The sequence below is a fragment of the Notothenia coriiceps genome, unplaced genomic scaffold, assembly GCF_000735185.1.
Source record: "Notothenia coriiceps isolate Sejong01 unplaced genomic scaffold, NC01 NC01_scaffold00024667, whole genome shotgun sequence".
Lineage (NCBI taxonomy): Eukaryota > Metazoa > Chordata > Actinopteri > Perciformes > Nototheniidae > Notothenia > Notothenia coriiceps.
In genome coordinates, this window is record NW_011357368.1 from 6,124,242 (window position 1) to 6,141,662 (window position 17,421).

Genomic DNA, 17,421 nt, shown 5'->3' on the forward strand with positions numbered 1-17,421 from the left:
GATCTTGCCTACGTCTGTTTCCGGTTTCGTTTATGACTGATGTATTTTGTTATACACACACTCCTTCACATTTACATTTTAATTTACATTAAAGTATTTCGTGAGGCCTTCTAACTATAACTACGGTTGTAGTTGAAGAGTTTGTAAATTAACATGAACCGAAGCTGTTGCCTGGCAACTCAATCGCACAACGTCACGTCCGTTAATTCCACATCCACACCTATGATCCACACGCATAGATTAACATCGATTTAATACATTAATGTAGCCTTTGTTTCTGCTAAAAGAGGTGTCGACCAGCTGGGGCAACAAGAAAATCGGCGTAATCGAGTGTGACTATTAAAAAATAAATCATTATTATATTAATATTGACAATAACAACCGACCGTCGGGGTAGCATTTGCTTGGGATATCCGGGTATTTCTCCACTGGTTAACAATACAGTGTAACTGTCACATTTGAAGGGACGAAATCGTGACATCTTCACGTCTCCCAGCATGGTAAATCGTCACATGTTCACGTCTTGCTGTGATACCGGGTTGGGTGTAACACAACCCACGGTCCGTGTAGGAACAACCTTTAAACAGTAGTTCCTTTTACAGAACACCTCCCCTCTTAAGTAGGAACCACCCTCTTTAGCACAACTCTTCAGTTAACCAATGGCCGGTCAGGGGCAGTGTGGTGGGACGATGTTGTAGGGCGTTTATCCATCGGGGCTCCACCCACTGTACCCATAGAGAGGCGAAGTCCCGCCCATCTACTTCCGACCCATGGGACCTTATTTTGGAAAAATTATGTATTGAAGTCAAAGGGGAGAGAAAACTTATCTTTCGATCCCGTTTGAATTGTGCCATGAATTACACATATGATGTTTGTCAATCTTAAAAAATAATTTCCATGTCAAAAAGTCAGTTTGTCGTATAACTGTTGAAATATAAGACTATGAAAAATACGCAACTAGAAAGACTACAAATCCCAGAGTCGCGTAAGTGATGTCATAACTGATGTCATAATTGTTTTCATCCGCTAAATATAAGAGATAGCTAAGATAAGACAACTTTAACAAGATGCCTGTGTGCTTTGTACCAGGTTGTAATCATACAAGCAATGGGTCTTGCTCGTTCTTTCGCTTCCCGTCTGATGAAAGGACCAGGAGTGGCTGGATCAAGTTAGCTACCTAGCTAGCAGCAAGCACGTTAGTTAGCATTACAGCCTTAGCCTTGTCATTTTTATTAGCCTTAACATGAAGTAACATTAAGTAACCCAAAATGTTAAACAGTAAGAGTAGTAGTCATACTTCGTGAACCTTTTGAAGAGTACTGTCACACCGGTGTGATCAATCTATAATACACCGTTTGAGCCCGGATGCCCCCGAGGGAGACAGGCTAATGCTACATTAGCATCGGCGATCTTTTCTACTTCATGCTATCTGCACAAATGGTTAACATTGAACATTCAAAAGATCAGGCAGTTCAGGGAGAATGAAAGGAGGCAGGCAGGCAGCTTTGCATGACATTCTTCTGGACGTTTTTCATTGTGGTGATAGTGAGGATAGTCAATCCCTTTTTTGCAAGACAGTAGTGACGGCCATCTTGGTGATGTTGTTCTGCGAGACCAGAGATGTAGTTCATTGAGTGTTTCACACAAAAAAATTGTTACTTCACAGTTTTACGACACTTTTTTTTTTTGACTTACAAAATTATCTTTTAAATTGACAAACATCATATGTAATTCGTGGCACAATTCAAACGGGATCGAAAGATAATCTTTCTCTCTCCTTTGACTTCAATACATAATTTTTCCGAAATAAGGTCCTATGGAGGTCCACCGGAAGGGGAGGCGGGACTTCACCACTCTCTGCGCTCCGCAGCACAGCAGTAGCCCAGCTAAGAGTCCAACAGAGAGGCAGGAGCTGCGGGACAGTAGCCTAGAAGTAATCCTTCGTTAGCGTGAAGAGTCTGCTAAGCGTTATGCACTCCGCAGTACCTGAGCGTGCTCCACTAGCACATAACTACAACCTTGTGTTTGACTTTATGATTAAAATTGCAACTGAGGGTTCAATCCATGCTTTTACAGTATAAGGGAGTGACAGGGGTGAGGAATTCAGGACCCTAATGCAGTAGAGGGGAGGAAGGTTTAAAAGTATGGAGAAAAAGCAAACTTAAAGAGAAGGCCAGGTAAAACAAAGGGGAGAGTATATAGCAAACAAAAACTAGGGACAAACCAGGGTGACGCTACAAAACAGGAGGAGCAAAATCCAGACTAGCAAATGCAAACAGGGAGCATGGACAGGAACCATTTCGGGGGACCGTTCATGGGTACAATATATGACAGACTGACAAAGAATACTTAGACAGACAGGCATACTGAATATAGAAATATATATAATATCCAAAAATAAACCAGAAGACGTTAAATACAAAAAGCATGATCATGACCATAAGAACAAATTAGTGAATGAAGAGATGCAAAAGTAAAGTTGAGGGTTCAGATATATTTTACTTACGAGAAAACTTTACTCACTTCCGACTTCTTAATGGCTTTAAGAGCATTATCACAATATACAATTATTTCATGAAATAAAATCTACATTGTCATGTGAAATGACCCCAAAATACATTTGTAGTTAAATGTGTTGCAAAGAGACGCAGAAGATTCTCCAGAGAATGGTAAGTATTTATCCTCACCAATCTCTAAATAAATGTTTACATCAAAATTAGATTTTCTTTTTACCTCCTTGTATCTTCCAGGTCTCCAGAGGTTAATATGTTCAGGGTTGAATGCAGAATGAATGGTTATATAAAAGATGTATGTACTGTACAGTAGATAAATTCACATTACAAATTGATTCTATAATCTTTATATGAATAAACACCCACATTTACTACGGTAAACTCTGCAAAGCAAACATTCAAGGAGAAAGATACAACTGCTTTCAGACACAGTGCTCACAGTGGGAGCTTCATGTCAGCCTCGGGCCTGTCTGGTTTCTTTGGTTTGGAATAAGAAGAGACTTTATAGACAGAGTGAGAGTAAAGAATTCAGGAATTGAGAAAAACTGGAAAGTATGAAATACTGCATGAGGAAATAATACATAGGAATATTTTTGGTGCATCTAGTAATGTGGCAGGTGTATAATTATAAAGGTGTGTGTGTTTGATCAGAGGGTGGTATAATTGGAAAGTGTGTGTGTGTGTGTGTGTGTGTGTGTGTGTGTGTGTGTGTGTGTGTGTGTGTGTGTGTGTGTGTGTGTGTGTGTGTTGCATCAGATCACAGAGCTGTCATCAGAGCTTGCTGATGAGAGGAACACCGGGGAGTCCGCTTCCCAGATGCTGGAGAGTGAAACTTCTGAGAGACTCCGCCTGGAGAAGGGCATGAGCGACCTGCAGGTACACACACACACACACACACATACACATACACACACACACACACACACACACACACACACACACACACACACACACACACACACACACACACACACACACACACTCAGACTGAAGAGAACGTAGGGCTGTGGTAAAGTCACGTAGTCAAGTCTGCAGAATAAGAGAGTTGTGTTGTGTTCACAGGCTGCGGCTGGTCCAACTCCTAACTTTAGGTTTGATTAACACTGTCACACATCAGCGGACTAATGCCTCTCTGTGACCGTTTCCCTCACTCAATGCTTTTTCGAAGCACATTTCTATTAAGGCAAATGAAAATGGAGCTAGCTGATTCCGATGGAAAACAGAGATTGATAGCAGTTTATAGCTCTATTAGCCATTCAGCAGTGGGCTAATAAAGATTTTTACAACGCAGCAACATTATCCGACTTCGCAATGAAGTTTGGTTTTAAGGCGCATTGTAAAATGCAGTTTAATGTCTGCTCATTTATATATAGATTTAACATTAGCCTAGCAGCTTGAATTACTAACGAACGGAACTGTCTGCCTTTGCTCCTTTGGTCTGTTGTAATGTTTCAAAGGGAGTATTAATGTTACTATATGTTAAAGCTAAACTTGGATAACTGAAAGGCTGTGTCATATTTAAACATTGCTGTTTTGTCAAGACATTCAGGCAGATATAAAAAGACCCAAGAGCTCATTGAATGACTAAAAAGGTCTTAGAATTTGAAATGGACAGATTTCACTCCCAGATGTTGCTTTAATAAAATGCTGATAGGAGCAGGCCCTTATTACCTTCTCCGTAGCATCTTTAGACTGTTACAGAGTGGAGTGTATTTATTAATTTTGATAATTAGTTAAAGTTGTCTTTAAAAACATATAAAAATAAGAATGTATTTGGTTCTAATTAATAGAACACTAGGGGAATTTTGCAAAAAATAAATGGCTGGAAAGAAGTTCTGATTGTAAGAGCACATACACATGTCTTTCCTTTGTATCTACAATATAAACACATCCAGGTCATCAGAATAAACCTTAACTTCCACAAAGATGAATGATCTACAGTGGTAGCTTGTACTCTACTGCACATCTCTCCTAACAAGCTCCACACATTCAAATGTCAGTAAAGCATTTGTTTTTGCCAAACAGAAGATTCAGTAACCTGAAAGGCTTGATTCAGGGCAAAACGTCTCTTAGGAGTGTTCCATTTCCTGGCTAACAATCTGCCCCAGCTGTCAGCCGCATTTACCGAGAAACAGTTTTCACATTGTGGGACAGGATCCGGGGGGTTCTTTGAAAATTAATGACGTGTTTTCAGAAATAGATTAGCAAAATAGCACACTGAGGGTCACACATAGCATCAACTTTCCCAGTAAATCTATGGAGAGGGATATGTGCACGTTGTCATAGAAACTGTTCCTTCTCTCCTCCACCAGGCCAAGTTTGACAGCACGAACAAACAGATGGAGTCCATGGAGATGGAGGTGATGGAGGCTCGACTCATCAGGGCATCTGAACTCAACGGCGAGATGGACGATGACGACACAGGTCAGACACCATCATGTACACTAAATACCAGATAGGCTCTAGGGCAGCTCACTTCTCATATTTCTATCATGTAGCTTTAAAAGTCATAGGTTAGGTTGCAAATCAAATAACCAGGAGCGTGTGTTTCAATGTATTTTGTTGTTTTGTTTTATCCCGTGTTGTTTTGCCGGGGCCTTGTGCGTCCGTTGGGGTCATTGAAATTAATGAGGAGGATGCGTTTTAACAGTGCTGATGTCAGCACCACAAACTGCAGCCTCAAAAACAACCATTGAGTTTAATCAAAGCCTGACAAAGTTTCCTTAGAAAAGGAAATGGAGAGAACTGTTGTATTATACTAAGGGTGCGATCATAAATAATCTCTCACAATCTAGCTAAAGCTGGATCGTTAGTAAACTTTTTGTTTGGTTATTTAGATTCAAGATTCAAAGGTTAGAGCAGGTCACTCTCGGGGCTTTAGCTGGCCACCTTGCTGCAGTGATATAGAGGTGTATTTTAGTGATTTTCAATTAAATTGTTAGCTTACTACTTACATCTTCTCTAACTCTTCATGTTAGCTATATCCTATGTTTTCTCATTTATTTCAATAGACATTTTGCTACAGGCTATCACGGCATGTCATAATCATCTGTTATATGATTACACTCTTTTTCTTCAAACAATAAGGCTCTCATTTCAGTGTAAAGCATCAGATAGGATATACAAACACACCCTAAAATAAAGATACTGTGTCAAATTCACTCCCTAAAGTGTTGACAATTAGTCTTTCAACAACAAGCTGTCAACAGAACCTTGTCAAACAAGCTCTGAGTTGAATATCTCTCTGGCGCTCTCTGCACACATCCATACACACAGGCACGCAGAGACAGCACAAAAGGACTAATAACCTCCCAGACGTATTTATCACAAACAGTAGGTGGGTGTCCAATCGATGCTTTGACAAAAGCCAAGAAAAGTCTTATGTGAAGAAGGACATTAGAAATCGATGAGTTAAAAGTGAAAAATTAAGCAAGGACTCAAGTTCCAGACACATGCTGTCTTTGCGTGACATGCAGATGTGATGAGTGTAGGATTGATTTGTCTTGATGTTGCAAAGGTTTGAACAGTTTTCACAATACGTGTTCAAGCCATTGCAGAGTTTTGACAACCATATGAACATTGCTCTACTTTTGCAGCGAGCACCGCGAGAGAAGCAAAGTGACGTCACCCCATTCAAAGTGAATGGGCAGAAGCGTTTAAGCGGCAACGCACGCCGCCGTGTGTAGGGGCCGTTAGGCATTACCTGAACATCCCCCCCATTAAACCATAAAACCCCCCAGTCCCAACCTCTTGCAAATCCACCTCTTGCCCTTCCTGAAATATAAATCCTAAACGTATATCTCTGTTAAACACATGAAGGATTACAAATTATATTTAAAGGATTAAAAGGCAATCAGAGTATAACACATCATCTATTTATATTATTTAAATGATTATATGAACATTTGACACGACAGAAACTAAACAAGTGTTTGCCCGTCCAACATCCTGTAAATACAAACGTTATTTACATTTCCTAGGTTTAGTAAAAAGTGATCATGATGCCTTTGAATTATATATTTCCTGACACAAAGTTGGGAGGTATTTATTTATTTACTGAAATATTGAATAATAAGAGTAAGCATATTGAGATGTGGAGGTAAGAGGTGAGGCTGACTGTGAACATGCTGCTGACAGGAGGAGAGTGGAGGCTGAAGTACGAGCGAGCCATCAGGGAGATTGAATTCACCAAGAAGAGGCTGCAGCAGGAGTTTGAGGACAAGCTGGAGGTGGAGCAGCAGAACAAACGGCAGCTGGAGAGGAGGGTGGGTTACGCTGACACACACCCTCATACATAAACCCCTTTTATCTCAGGTGCTAACTACACACAAGCAGTGCATTAATGAGGTTTCAATTACGAGGTAGTTTTAATGTGGATGTAGAGCATACATCGGGTGGCTGTCACTTAGGGGGTCTACGAATCAGAGGGTCACAGATTCAAACTTCAACCCTGCATGTCAAAGTGTCCTTTAGCAAGATACATAGCCTCAAATTGCTCTGTAGGCATCTCTACGCTTACCTTGGATAAAAGCGTAGCTAAAATAGCATTACAAAGGTAATCATTTGTTCTTTTTAGTTCCCTGCAACAGAATATTTTTAACATGTTGACAATGTTGTCCAGTTCTAAATCAGTGTAATTTGTTTGCGCAGATCAGCGACCTGCAGGCCGACAGCGAGGAGTCCCAGAGGAACATCCAGCAGCTGAAGAAGAAAACCCAACGGATGACGTCTGAACTGCAGGACACCAAACTCCACCTGGAGGGCCAACAGAGCCGCAACCACGACCTGGAGAAGAAGCAGAGGAAGTCAGTACACACACAAACAGACGCATGCACACACACACACACACACACACACACACACACACACACACACACACACACACACACACACTGCACGTGCACAAATGCACGCATGCATGCACACACAAACAGTTTCATGTTAGAACAGGTGTCTACAAATACTTGTGACCACCATCTGTTGCCACAGATGGTGTAATGTCCAGTTGCGTTACTGTAGTAACCCTAATAACTCTAAAAAAACAAAATAGTGACTGTTTATAGAGTGGTGCAGGAATTAGTCCTACTGTAAACCCAGAAATGGGTTTCCTTGTCTCGAAGTCAATGGTGTTTTGAATGAGTTTTTGGTTTGATACCCGAAATATGGTCTGTGGATTTGTTGTTCTATGGCAGCGGTTTTCAAAGTGTGAGGCGCGCCTTCCCTGGGGGGCGCCAGAGAGCTTCAGGACCGCTGCCATAGAACAACAAATCCACAGACCATATTTCGGGTATCAAACNCTCCGGTCTAGCAGAACAACACACGTCACCAAGATTGCCGTCACTACTGTCTTGTCAACAAAAGGATTGCCTACCCTCACTATCACCACAATGAAACACGTCCAGAAGAATGTCATGCAAAGCTGCCTACCTGCCTGCCTTCCTTTGATTCTCTCTGAACTGCCTGGTCTTTTTAATGTTTAATGTCAACCATTTGTGCAGATAAAAAAAGATCGCAGATGCTAATGTAGCGTTAGCATTTCTCCCCCGGGCTTAAATTGTGTATTATAGAATGATCACACCGGTGTGACAGTACTCTTCAAAGGGTTCACGAAATACTGGCACTTCATGTTAAGGCTAATAAAAATGACAAGGCAGTAATGTTAACTAATGTGCAAGCTACTAGCAAGGTAGCTAACTTGATCCAGCCACTCCTGGTCCTTTCATCAGACGGGAAGCGAAATAACGAGCAAGACCCATTGCTGATATGATAACAACCTGGTACTAAGCACACAGGCATCTTGTTAAAGTTATCTTATCTTAGCCAGCGCCATATAGATATATTCTATCTATATGGCGCTGATCTTAGCTTTCTCTTAGTGGAGGAAAACCGTTATGACATCACTTACGCGACTCTGGGATTTGTAGTCTTTCTAGTTGCGTATTTTTCATAGTCTTATATTTCAACAGTTTTACGGCAAACTGTGACTTTTTTGACATGGGTTAGGTCCGGTCTGACAGCGCTTAGCTCTCTGCTGCAGAGAAGATCACTGCTCTAAACAAAGTCAAAAATCCTACATCCAAACGGAATAAATATAATTAATTATTATTAATACGTTAAGTCTTGTTCATTGTTTTTCACTTGTATTAAATGTTTGATATTTCCGGCACAGACCCTTTCATACCGGCAATGCGCGATAGAAACAACAGAAAGTGCGACAGTTTAAATATGCCAGTGTTAATTTCGTTAACGAAAACTATGACAAAAAATGTTCGTCAACAACCTTTTTTACATGACTAAGACGAGACGATGACGAGCTAAAAATAGATTCTTGATGACGAAAACTATGACGAAATATATATTTAGTTTTCGTTGTTGAGAGGAGACGGGACTAAGGTGTTAATGGTGGACTATCGGACATTCAAAATGCAGCATATTTTTCCCATTTTGTCCATCTTGTCTGTCAAAATGCATCTTACGTTTCTAACTTGCAATATCATTATTTCCGCTCTCTTCACTCCAGAAGAGCGATCTCCCTGTGTCTCTCTGTGTGCGGGGGGCGGGGCCTAACAGACATGCTGCAGCAGACACAGAGATCTGCAGGGGGCGGAGCGTTCAGAGAGACACATTTTGACTAAAAGTTGACTAAAATGTAATTTTTCATCGACGAAAAGTTGACTAAAACGTTTTGAGTTTTCGTCGACTAAAACTAGACTAAAACTACGAAGGATAGGAATGACTAAAATGTGACTAAAACTAATAACCATTTTCGACTAAGACTAAGACTAAATCAAAAACAGCCGCCAAAATGAACACTGTTTGGTAGACACCCTGAAGGCATCACACTGTCCATCTGTTGGTCGGATATATCTTAGCAACTGTTGGACGGGTTACCACGCAGTTTGGTTCAGGTAGTAATAGTGCTCAAAAGGTACTTTCTAATGACTTTGGTTATCCTTTTTATTTAGCACCATAACAGTATTTCAAATGTTTCAATTATCAGTTCCTAAGATCTGCAGGGGCAACCATGAGATTCAGATTTGTAGTTTTTAGTGTAACTAAAGGAAAATCAGTACAAACATGTATGTCCCGCTCAGGATGACCATCTTTAGGGATTCCCAAACCATTCAAAATATAACTTGAGTTAAGGGAGTGTTATTATTTCAATTTAAAAAGGTCCTCAAATTCTTAAATTACAATTATTTGCTATCTAGTCAAAGGGGCTCTGGCAAAATCTTTATATGAAAAGTGATGATTGCAGCTGTGTAAATGTAGTGAAGGAAAACATTTTCAATATGTAAAGCTTAAACACAAAACTTGTTAACAAGGTAAAGAATATACGGTGTCCACAAAAAATCTGCATGTTTGCGTTTCCATTATGAGGATGTCAGCATGAGGGCGATAGCTTTTAGCTCAAGGCACAAGTTTGCCAAAGTACAGCCTCACAGAGCAACTAGCATAAGTCCCTAAATCTATTCATAAATTCCTACTTTGAATAAAAAACGAAAACAGAAGTCAATTGCATCCAATGATTGTATATTTGTATGCAAATGTTGACGCAGATCAGATCCATATTAAGAAACCTTTAGCATTTGGTTGAATTAAAATTTCAAATCTGAAGGACTGTGAAGCCTCTGCAGAGTTATGTGCTCTCTGAGTGCTTTCTAATTAGTTCATGTTTGTGCTTTTGTGTTTCTGACTTATTGCTTTCTGACACCTTCATATTGCGTTGTCGACAGACCATTTCCTTCACGGAAAGGTCACAAGACACTTTGTCATGCGAGCGCTGTTCAGAAAGTGACGACTATTAATCACACGCTACCAACAGAGACAAAACACTTGAAAAATGTTCTTGCTGAACAATGGAAACACTTTATACATTATTCACTGAAATCTACAGTCTGTCGGCTTGGCAGCAACATATATTTCATCGTGTGTTGCAAACGGAGTGATATGTACACAACATGGAAGGTAACAGAACTTTATCTCAGAACATTAAGTCAGATACAAACAACCTTTCAAGTTTCTTAAAGCTTTTTTGAAAGAATATGCGCTTTTGTGACAGGACTGCAAAATGACATTTCCAACAATAAAGAGAAAAAAAAATCAATATAATTTCTTCCTCTCCCGGGCAAACTAACAGGCTGTTAGAATGATACTTCATGCTGTCTTAAAGCCCGTCATGGCTCGCCCAGTCTCCTGCCAGACAGACTACAAAAGATGAAGCTGTCTTTCATCTCGTAGCTTGCATTATTCATCTAAAATTCACCGCCAAATCTGAATGATTGTGTCACTGTTCCAACAACAATATTACTTCTTTACTACTTCTCGTGTTACTAAGAAATTCAAACGAAAACATTTGTATTAAAACATCAACTTCAAGATTACATTTTAAGGCATTGTAGTCTTGCCTGTTTCCTCACTCAGTGCTAAAAGGGAGGATTATTGTGTGTGAGAGAGGAGGAGGTTAAATGGAAAGTGAGGGGAAGCTAGTTAGACTTTCAGCCACCCAGCATGATTGAGCCTAATGGGAGAGGAAGGTGGGCAGCCTGTATAGATCACACAGCATTGGTGTAGACAGCTGGTGGTGTGTGATGGTGTCTCTGCACCACGGACGCAATCAGTAGACCACCTCCCTCCTCTGTCTGCAGAAACACCTGAGACTACCTGCTATTAGAGGACAGGGAGAACCATGTGCAACAGCGGCTTATGCTCCTAGTAGAATGGGTTAAAAGCAGAGACTATATTTCACTGTGTGTGATGTTTGCATGAACATGTGTGACCAATAAAGAGGGTTTCATCCTCCAATGCTATATGGTTAGCATTAGAGTGCACCACTACAGACTAAAACATATCCTTTTGAGAGTTTGGGCTACCCTAACATGAACTCGTTCACAGTAGTGAAAAGAAAAGAACCAAAATACACATGTAAGTTTATATTTCACCAACTTTGTCGACTGGTGTCTTCAGATTTCTCCTAAATGTACCCGGAGTTAGCCACGTATAATGCCTCATTAAGCTTTTTTTAAATAACATTTTGGAAAATATTATACATCAACAATTATTATTTAACTTTACATATCTTTATAGGCTGTTTTTAATCACATGCTGAGCCAGAAATCTCCACTTCACTAGCACTTAGTACATACAACACACCCCAATTGCATTACTTTCTATATTCTGGAGTTGTTTTTACAGAGGGAGTTGTTCATATATCATTCATGGCCTGATTTATTCCCAAAAATACATGTCAGAAATAGATGTTATATTTAAGGCTGTTGAGAGTATTTTCAGATTTATGGAGTGATAAAAAAATCATCCTAACACTATCCAAAATTCCCTCTGTAAAAAAACCTTTGATTCCATATCAACAGAATGAAACAAGACATTTGAAGCTGGCTTTATCCAATGATCAGATGTATTATTTTGGGCAAATTAATGCAAATTAGCACATAATATAATGTCTAACTTTCCTACAATTTCATTAAACTTGTAACACAAGTGTCTTAATGTAAGCAATTCAATAGAGAAACGTCCTGGTATTATCTATTGTTTTACCCTACACATCTACACAATACAAATAATCACGTTGACATTTGAATGGCAGCCATGTCACTGCTTGTCATTACCAGCAAGTCGAGAACAAACAAAAGAAATCCGCTCTAGTAATTTCCCACTTTGTGACATTGACAGGTGTGTGAAGAGATGTGAGCCTTTGCACTCAGCAAACATGAAGAAACATCAGGACAACGCACTGTACAGAACAAAGCGTCTTTAGAAATGCAGCTGGCTGTAATCCCTTTATACCGAAGGGACCAAACAGAGACACTAGTGAGAAATGCAGCCTTCTCAATGGTGTGTTATTTTACAGCCATTTGGCAGTCTGTTTGAATTGTCAGCATATGCTCAAATTTGCCGGTTCCTCTTCAAACAGTTTGAAATGTTTTTCCACCATCAAAACACAGCACCATGATTTATTCTGCAGCACTACTTTGTGAATGACCTCTTTATGAATAAGCCAACAGCATGAGTGAGTCATCTGTGATTATACATGTTAATTATGAAGCATAGTAAACCATCAAGTCAAGTAAATGTTTATAGGTCGTAAATACTATGTATTTAAAGGAGTCTAATGAATTAAAGTGTAATGCTACAGAGGGATTTTCCAAAACTAAAAATAATGTGGTTCTAATAATAGGCTTACTGTTGTAAAAAACATTAGTAAATTATTACCATATGACTTGCATGACTTTTTGCAATCATTTAAATGCACTGCTCTGGTTGGTTAGCTAGCCGGCTCTGTTGTGATTGGTCAACCGCTTAGAGATGTCCCGCCCCTTAGCCTATCACATACAATTTAAGCATGAGTGTTTTATAGTGAGGTTGTTATGTTACAGAAGTAAACAAAGGAGTCCAATCGAAGCGTTTCAGGTAGGGGAGTGTGTGGGAGAGAAACTCCCTTTTGAGGGAACTTTGGAAATGTAGACTTTGCAGACCATTTACCGTACATGCACTAAAACCTATATAACAGGAAAGGAAAACCCCCAAAAGCACAAGAGGGCTTTTTCAAACGTCTATCTGAGGAGGATCATATCTTTGGTTGCTTTATTTGAAGGGGTCACAAACCAAAAAAACACAATACAAAACCCTACTCATATATTATCAAGAAATTCAGCTCAAACAACTATAACAAAAATCAATAAGCAGTTTTCTACCTGTGTCCAGCCGACTGCTAATGAGCGTAATCAATCATAGCAGAATCTTCCAGCAGAGCCTGCCATGCTGTTATTGTTTTCACCTTGTTTTCACCTGTGTGTCAGCGCTTGTGTGTGTGTCTATGGGAGGATTTTTTGACCATGATAGCGTTTCGTCTACGCAGACACCAACACATACAGGTGTGTATCAAAATGAAGGTCAAGTTGTGGGTGTGTTCTGAGCAGGGGGTGTTTCTGTGTGGGTGCATGACTGTGGCGAGATTTTGTGACCTTGATAGCATCACAACAATGCAAGACAGGCATGATACTTTAAATATGTATGGTTCTTTGGTTTGCAAGGGGATTAAAGGCCATTTATTCCTCATGTGGCCTGATTTTGTCAACACAAAAATGTGCCGAAATGTGTAAAAGAAAGGCTAAGTTCAAAGATGGCTGTGGTCCAAGAAAAGAAGCTGGAAGTAAGAAGAGGGGAAGTGACCATCCCTTGACTTTAGGCATAGGCAAGATTGTCTCTCTTCGTTCTTTACTGGTATCTTTGTGTACTGTATTTCTCTCCAACACAGACTGCATAAGTAAGTAACAGAAGGTGACTCAGGCAGAGCGGAGGTCGTACTGTTAGCACAGCCACAACTGAATCATAAACTCCATCTAACACCACATCAGGTGGAGGGAGCTTACAGTAGATCCCGGAGAACAGAGTGCTGCGGTGCTGCAGGCGCGGGCTGATCTGAGCGTGCTCTGAATGAACTCCCGGTGACCTTGAGGTTCACATCAATTTTGCACGAGGTCTACTCATCAAATAGACCAGGGACTATACTGCAGCACTGGCTCACCTGCTTTCCTTCAGGCAGACACCCACAGAGTGACCACACACACCCACACACACACGTCTCTGAGCTGATAATGGAAATTCAACTGCTGACCGGGGTACTCTGTACAATTACGTTCAGTAGGTTATTGCTGTTCCATTTTTAATAAATTGACATCCATTTGGCTTTCACGCCAAATGTTACACAATAAATATTCCTAAAACCACCGGAGTGTGTGTGTGGGTTTGTGCGCCTGTGTTCCAGCTTAAAAATCGTTAGCAATTACTGACATGATGCCATAAATATAGTACATGTGCAGAGCCATATTATGTGAACAGCAGATATAACACCATTTACAACTATAATTTATAGCCAGGAAATATGATGCTTTTACTCATAGTAAAAGCATCATATTAATAAATAAAAGCATAGTCGTCAAAGGCCGACAGAGTAAATAATTCAAAGACCATATATCCAAGCATATCTCACTCCCTCGTCGTCATACAAAGAGGCTCGGTCAGTGCCCCTTGGACTATGATACAAATGTACCAGCGTTATAGAGAGCTTTTTCGAAGGTGGGATGGGATGATGAAATGAACAAACAAACAAAATATTTTTGCCCAGGACAAACGTTAACCTAACCCTAACCCTAAGCCTCGTCCTACCTTAGGTTTGCAAGTTACAAACAGTTATTCAATGTAACAAACACTAACCCTAACTTCCTGTTTAGGATTAAACCACGATTTAACCCTAACTCAACACTAAATGTAACCTTTTGTCTTAAGCCTTGTAAAGACGTTTTTTTTGCCTAACCTAACCAAGTCATGTTGCATAAATGAACTTACATTTAACTTACAAAACTAATTTACATTTTAAGTTTATTTCTAAAAGATTGTGCACATTAAACCGGAAACTGTACATTTCCTGTGAAACCAATGTTTATTATGTAATGAGCAGAAATTGACTAGAGGTATCTAGAACATCATAGTTTGAAGCATAGGGTCTCCGAGCAAGCTTGTGTATTTGACAAATTGTCTTTATTTTGAGCCCCCATGGCTGCCTTCATCCAGTTTATCCCTTTGGTTTTGAAATGATCTCATAAGCCCAAGAATCATACAATTTTCTCACCCACCAAAAAGACAAGTAAACCTCCAAAACATAAAATCGATTTGACTTGAAACAATTTCTACATTCAGCCTTGATATCTGGCTCTTTCATAACAAACGAAATCTTCCAATAACGCCGTCCCATTTTCTATTTATGTCCCCGTTACCCTGAACCAAACCCGTAAACAAAAGGTAGAGTCATACATCTGCCTGAAGTCACATTACATGATAGCAGACACCAGCCAGAGTACTTTTTTATTCCCCGCTTTCCAATCACTGCTGTGCCCTTGATCCTGTGTTACAGCAGATTCATAGTAAACACAGTGACAGGTGTATTCATAAAGCACGGCTCTGAGCCCTGGAGTGTGCTCTGGCGCTACACCGGACTATTTGTCAACTGAAGAACTGTCAGGGTTCCTGTTCATATATTCATGGTGTCAGCGAGTGGGCGAGGTGCAGGGGAGCATTCAAGTGTTGGAAACAAATCCAGACCATATGAAGCTAAGGAGCAAAAAGGGATATGAGCATAACCACAATTGACAACCTTATATTCTAATTTTCTCTCTCTCTACTTTAACATTTAAACCAATTGGATGGGATATTCAAACCTGTCAGACAGCCTATTTAATGACTTATCCACCTCTATATCAATGTTAAATAGTTTTCAGTATTAAAGGAGCAATTATACGATGATTTGTTACGTTTAAGATGTTAGGTGTTTAGACTCTGTATGGCTCTTTCAGTTAGTGGTACCCTGCATCTTCCAAAATGCCAGTCTGCATCACATCCCGATCTGCCGGTGCTTTTTCTATGATGGATTTTTCCATGTGTGATTTCTGAGCACCAGTCTGTAAAGCCTTTCAAGTTCTTGACAGTCTCTGACACAGTTGCTGGTAACGATTTAAAGCAGGGTGATTTTACATATTGTTTTTCCTGTCAAATCCTGCTTGTATCTGTAAGAGCTTTTTCCAGATTCAGTTCAGTTAGTTTGTTTGCTTTGTTCCAATTCAAAGACTAATTTGATACCATCGTCGCATTTGTCCCGCGTTCCCTTTGTGTTCACGCTATAATCATGAGCGGTCCAACAGTTGTAAACAAATGCCAATCGTGATCAAGCTTTCATTGTTGAGAAATATCACGAGAAGAACATTAACACTCTTTTCTTTTTTCCATCTTCATTATGGAGAACCAGCCGAGTGTATTGCTAATTGCGTTATGTGGATAATATACAAATGTTGATTAAATGAACAAAATATCCTCTTCCAGCAAACAATGGCAGTTCTAAAACAATCAAATAATAAATGTATAAATTAGTTAGAGCACATTGCAATCTGAGACGGCAATTGCTTTTCTGACAGCACGTAACCCAACCCTAACCCTAACTTGATTATTTTCGTAAAGCTAAACAATGTTTCTTGTCATAAGCTATTTTTCACATCAGGCAAAGCACGAGCGTGTTGTTTCTGACTGCAAACCAATCTGTGCTCGAGCCATGATGTTAAAAACCACATCAATGAGTCACAATGTTACACTGGGTGATTTTGATTACTACTTTGAACATGAGCACTGTAGTTTATTTTTGACTCAACCCACATACACCATGCTTCTACTGTTGATACTCACTTGAGCAACCAATTTGTATTAATCCACTGCTGAAATACCTCCGCCCCAAAAAGCACCAATTTAACCCTGTTTGTGATATGTTTCCTAAAAAAGACAGTTGTTAAAGGAAATCACTGAGCGTTAATTCTTATTTCCATGTTTAAATATGTATGTCTTCAGTACGAATCAATGGGCTTGGATGTGAGAACCATACAAAGGGAAGTCAGTTAGATTAACAGAACATTAGTTTATATGTCTGGGTGTGTTCAAGAAGTTTGCAGACAATGAGAATATATGTGACCTGCTCCATCGAAATCAGTCGCATTGACCCGAAGACACATTTTGAGTTGTATGCACTGTTGGAAAGAAGAGATTCGTAGCTGTCTAATGATATCAGGATTGTTTTTGTACTCCAACAAAATATGTCACATTATATAATGACTGTCACCGAGTCATCATTTTGAGAAAAATGTCTTCAAAGTTTCCTCTTCTCTGGAATCCATCGATCTGATTGGTTATTAGAGGAGCAAATGATCAAAATAGTCCGGAGGGAAAATATTTTCGTTTGGATTACTGGTCTGGAGGAAGCTCGCTCGCGTGAGTGAGTGAGTGAGTGAGTGAGTGTGTGTGTGTGTGTGTGTGTGTGTGTGTGTATTTTTTTCGTTTGTGTGTATTGTGT

The 17,421-nt window shown here is 39.8% G+C and overlaps 1 protein-coding gene across 1 annotated transcript; it reads left to right on the forward strand.

Moving 5' to 3' along the window:
* Nucleotides 1-3,274: 3,274 nt before the first annotated feature.
* On the forward strand, nt 3,275-13,967 carry LOC104955453 (unconventional myosin-XVIIIa-like). The gene is made up of 5 exons (XM_010782780.1): nt 3,275-3,389; nt 4,826-4,937; nt 6,651-6,778; nt 7,164-7,318; nt 13,889-13,967. The coding sequence occupies exons 1-5, from the start codon at nt 3,330-3,332 to the stop codon at nt 13,965-13,967; spliced, it is 534 nt and encodes a 177-aa protein (XP_010781082.1). The 5' UTR covers nt 3,275-3,329.
* The last annotated feature ends 3,454 nt before the right edge of the window (nt 13,968-17,421 follow it).

Excerpts from the sequence above, each read along its gene's own strand:
- LOC104955453 (XM_010782780.1), top strand. The coding sequence starts at position 3,330 with ATGCTGGAGAGTGAAACTTCTGAGAGACTCCGCCTGGAGAAGGGCATG. Across the intron at positions 4,938-6,650 it reads GATGGACGATGACGACACAG|GAGGAGAGTGGAGGCTGAAG; the intron begins GTCAGACACCAT and ends TGCTGCTGACAG. Across the intron at positions 7,319-13,888 it reads CTGGAGAAGAAGCAGAGGAA|GTGGAGGGAGCTTACAGTAG; the intron begins GTCAGTACACAC and ends ACACCACATCAG.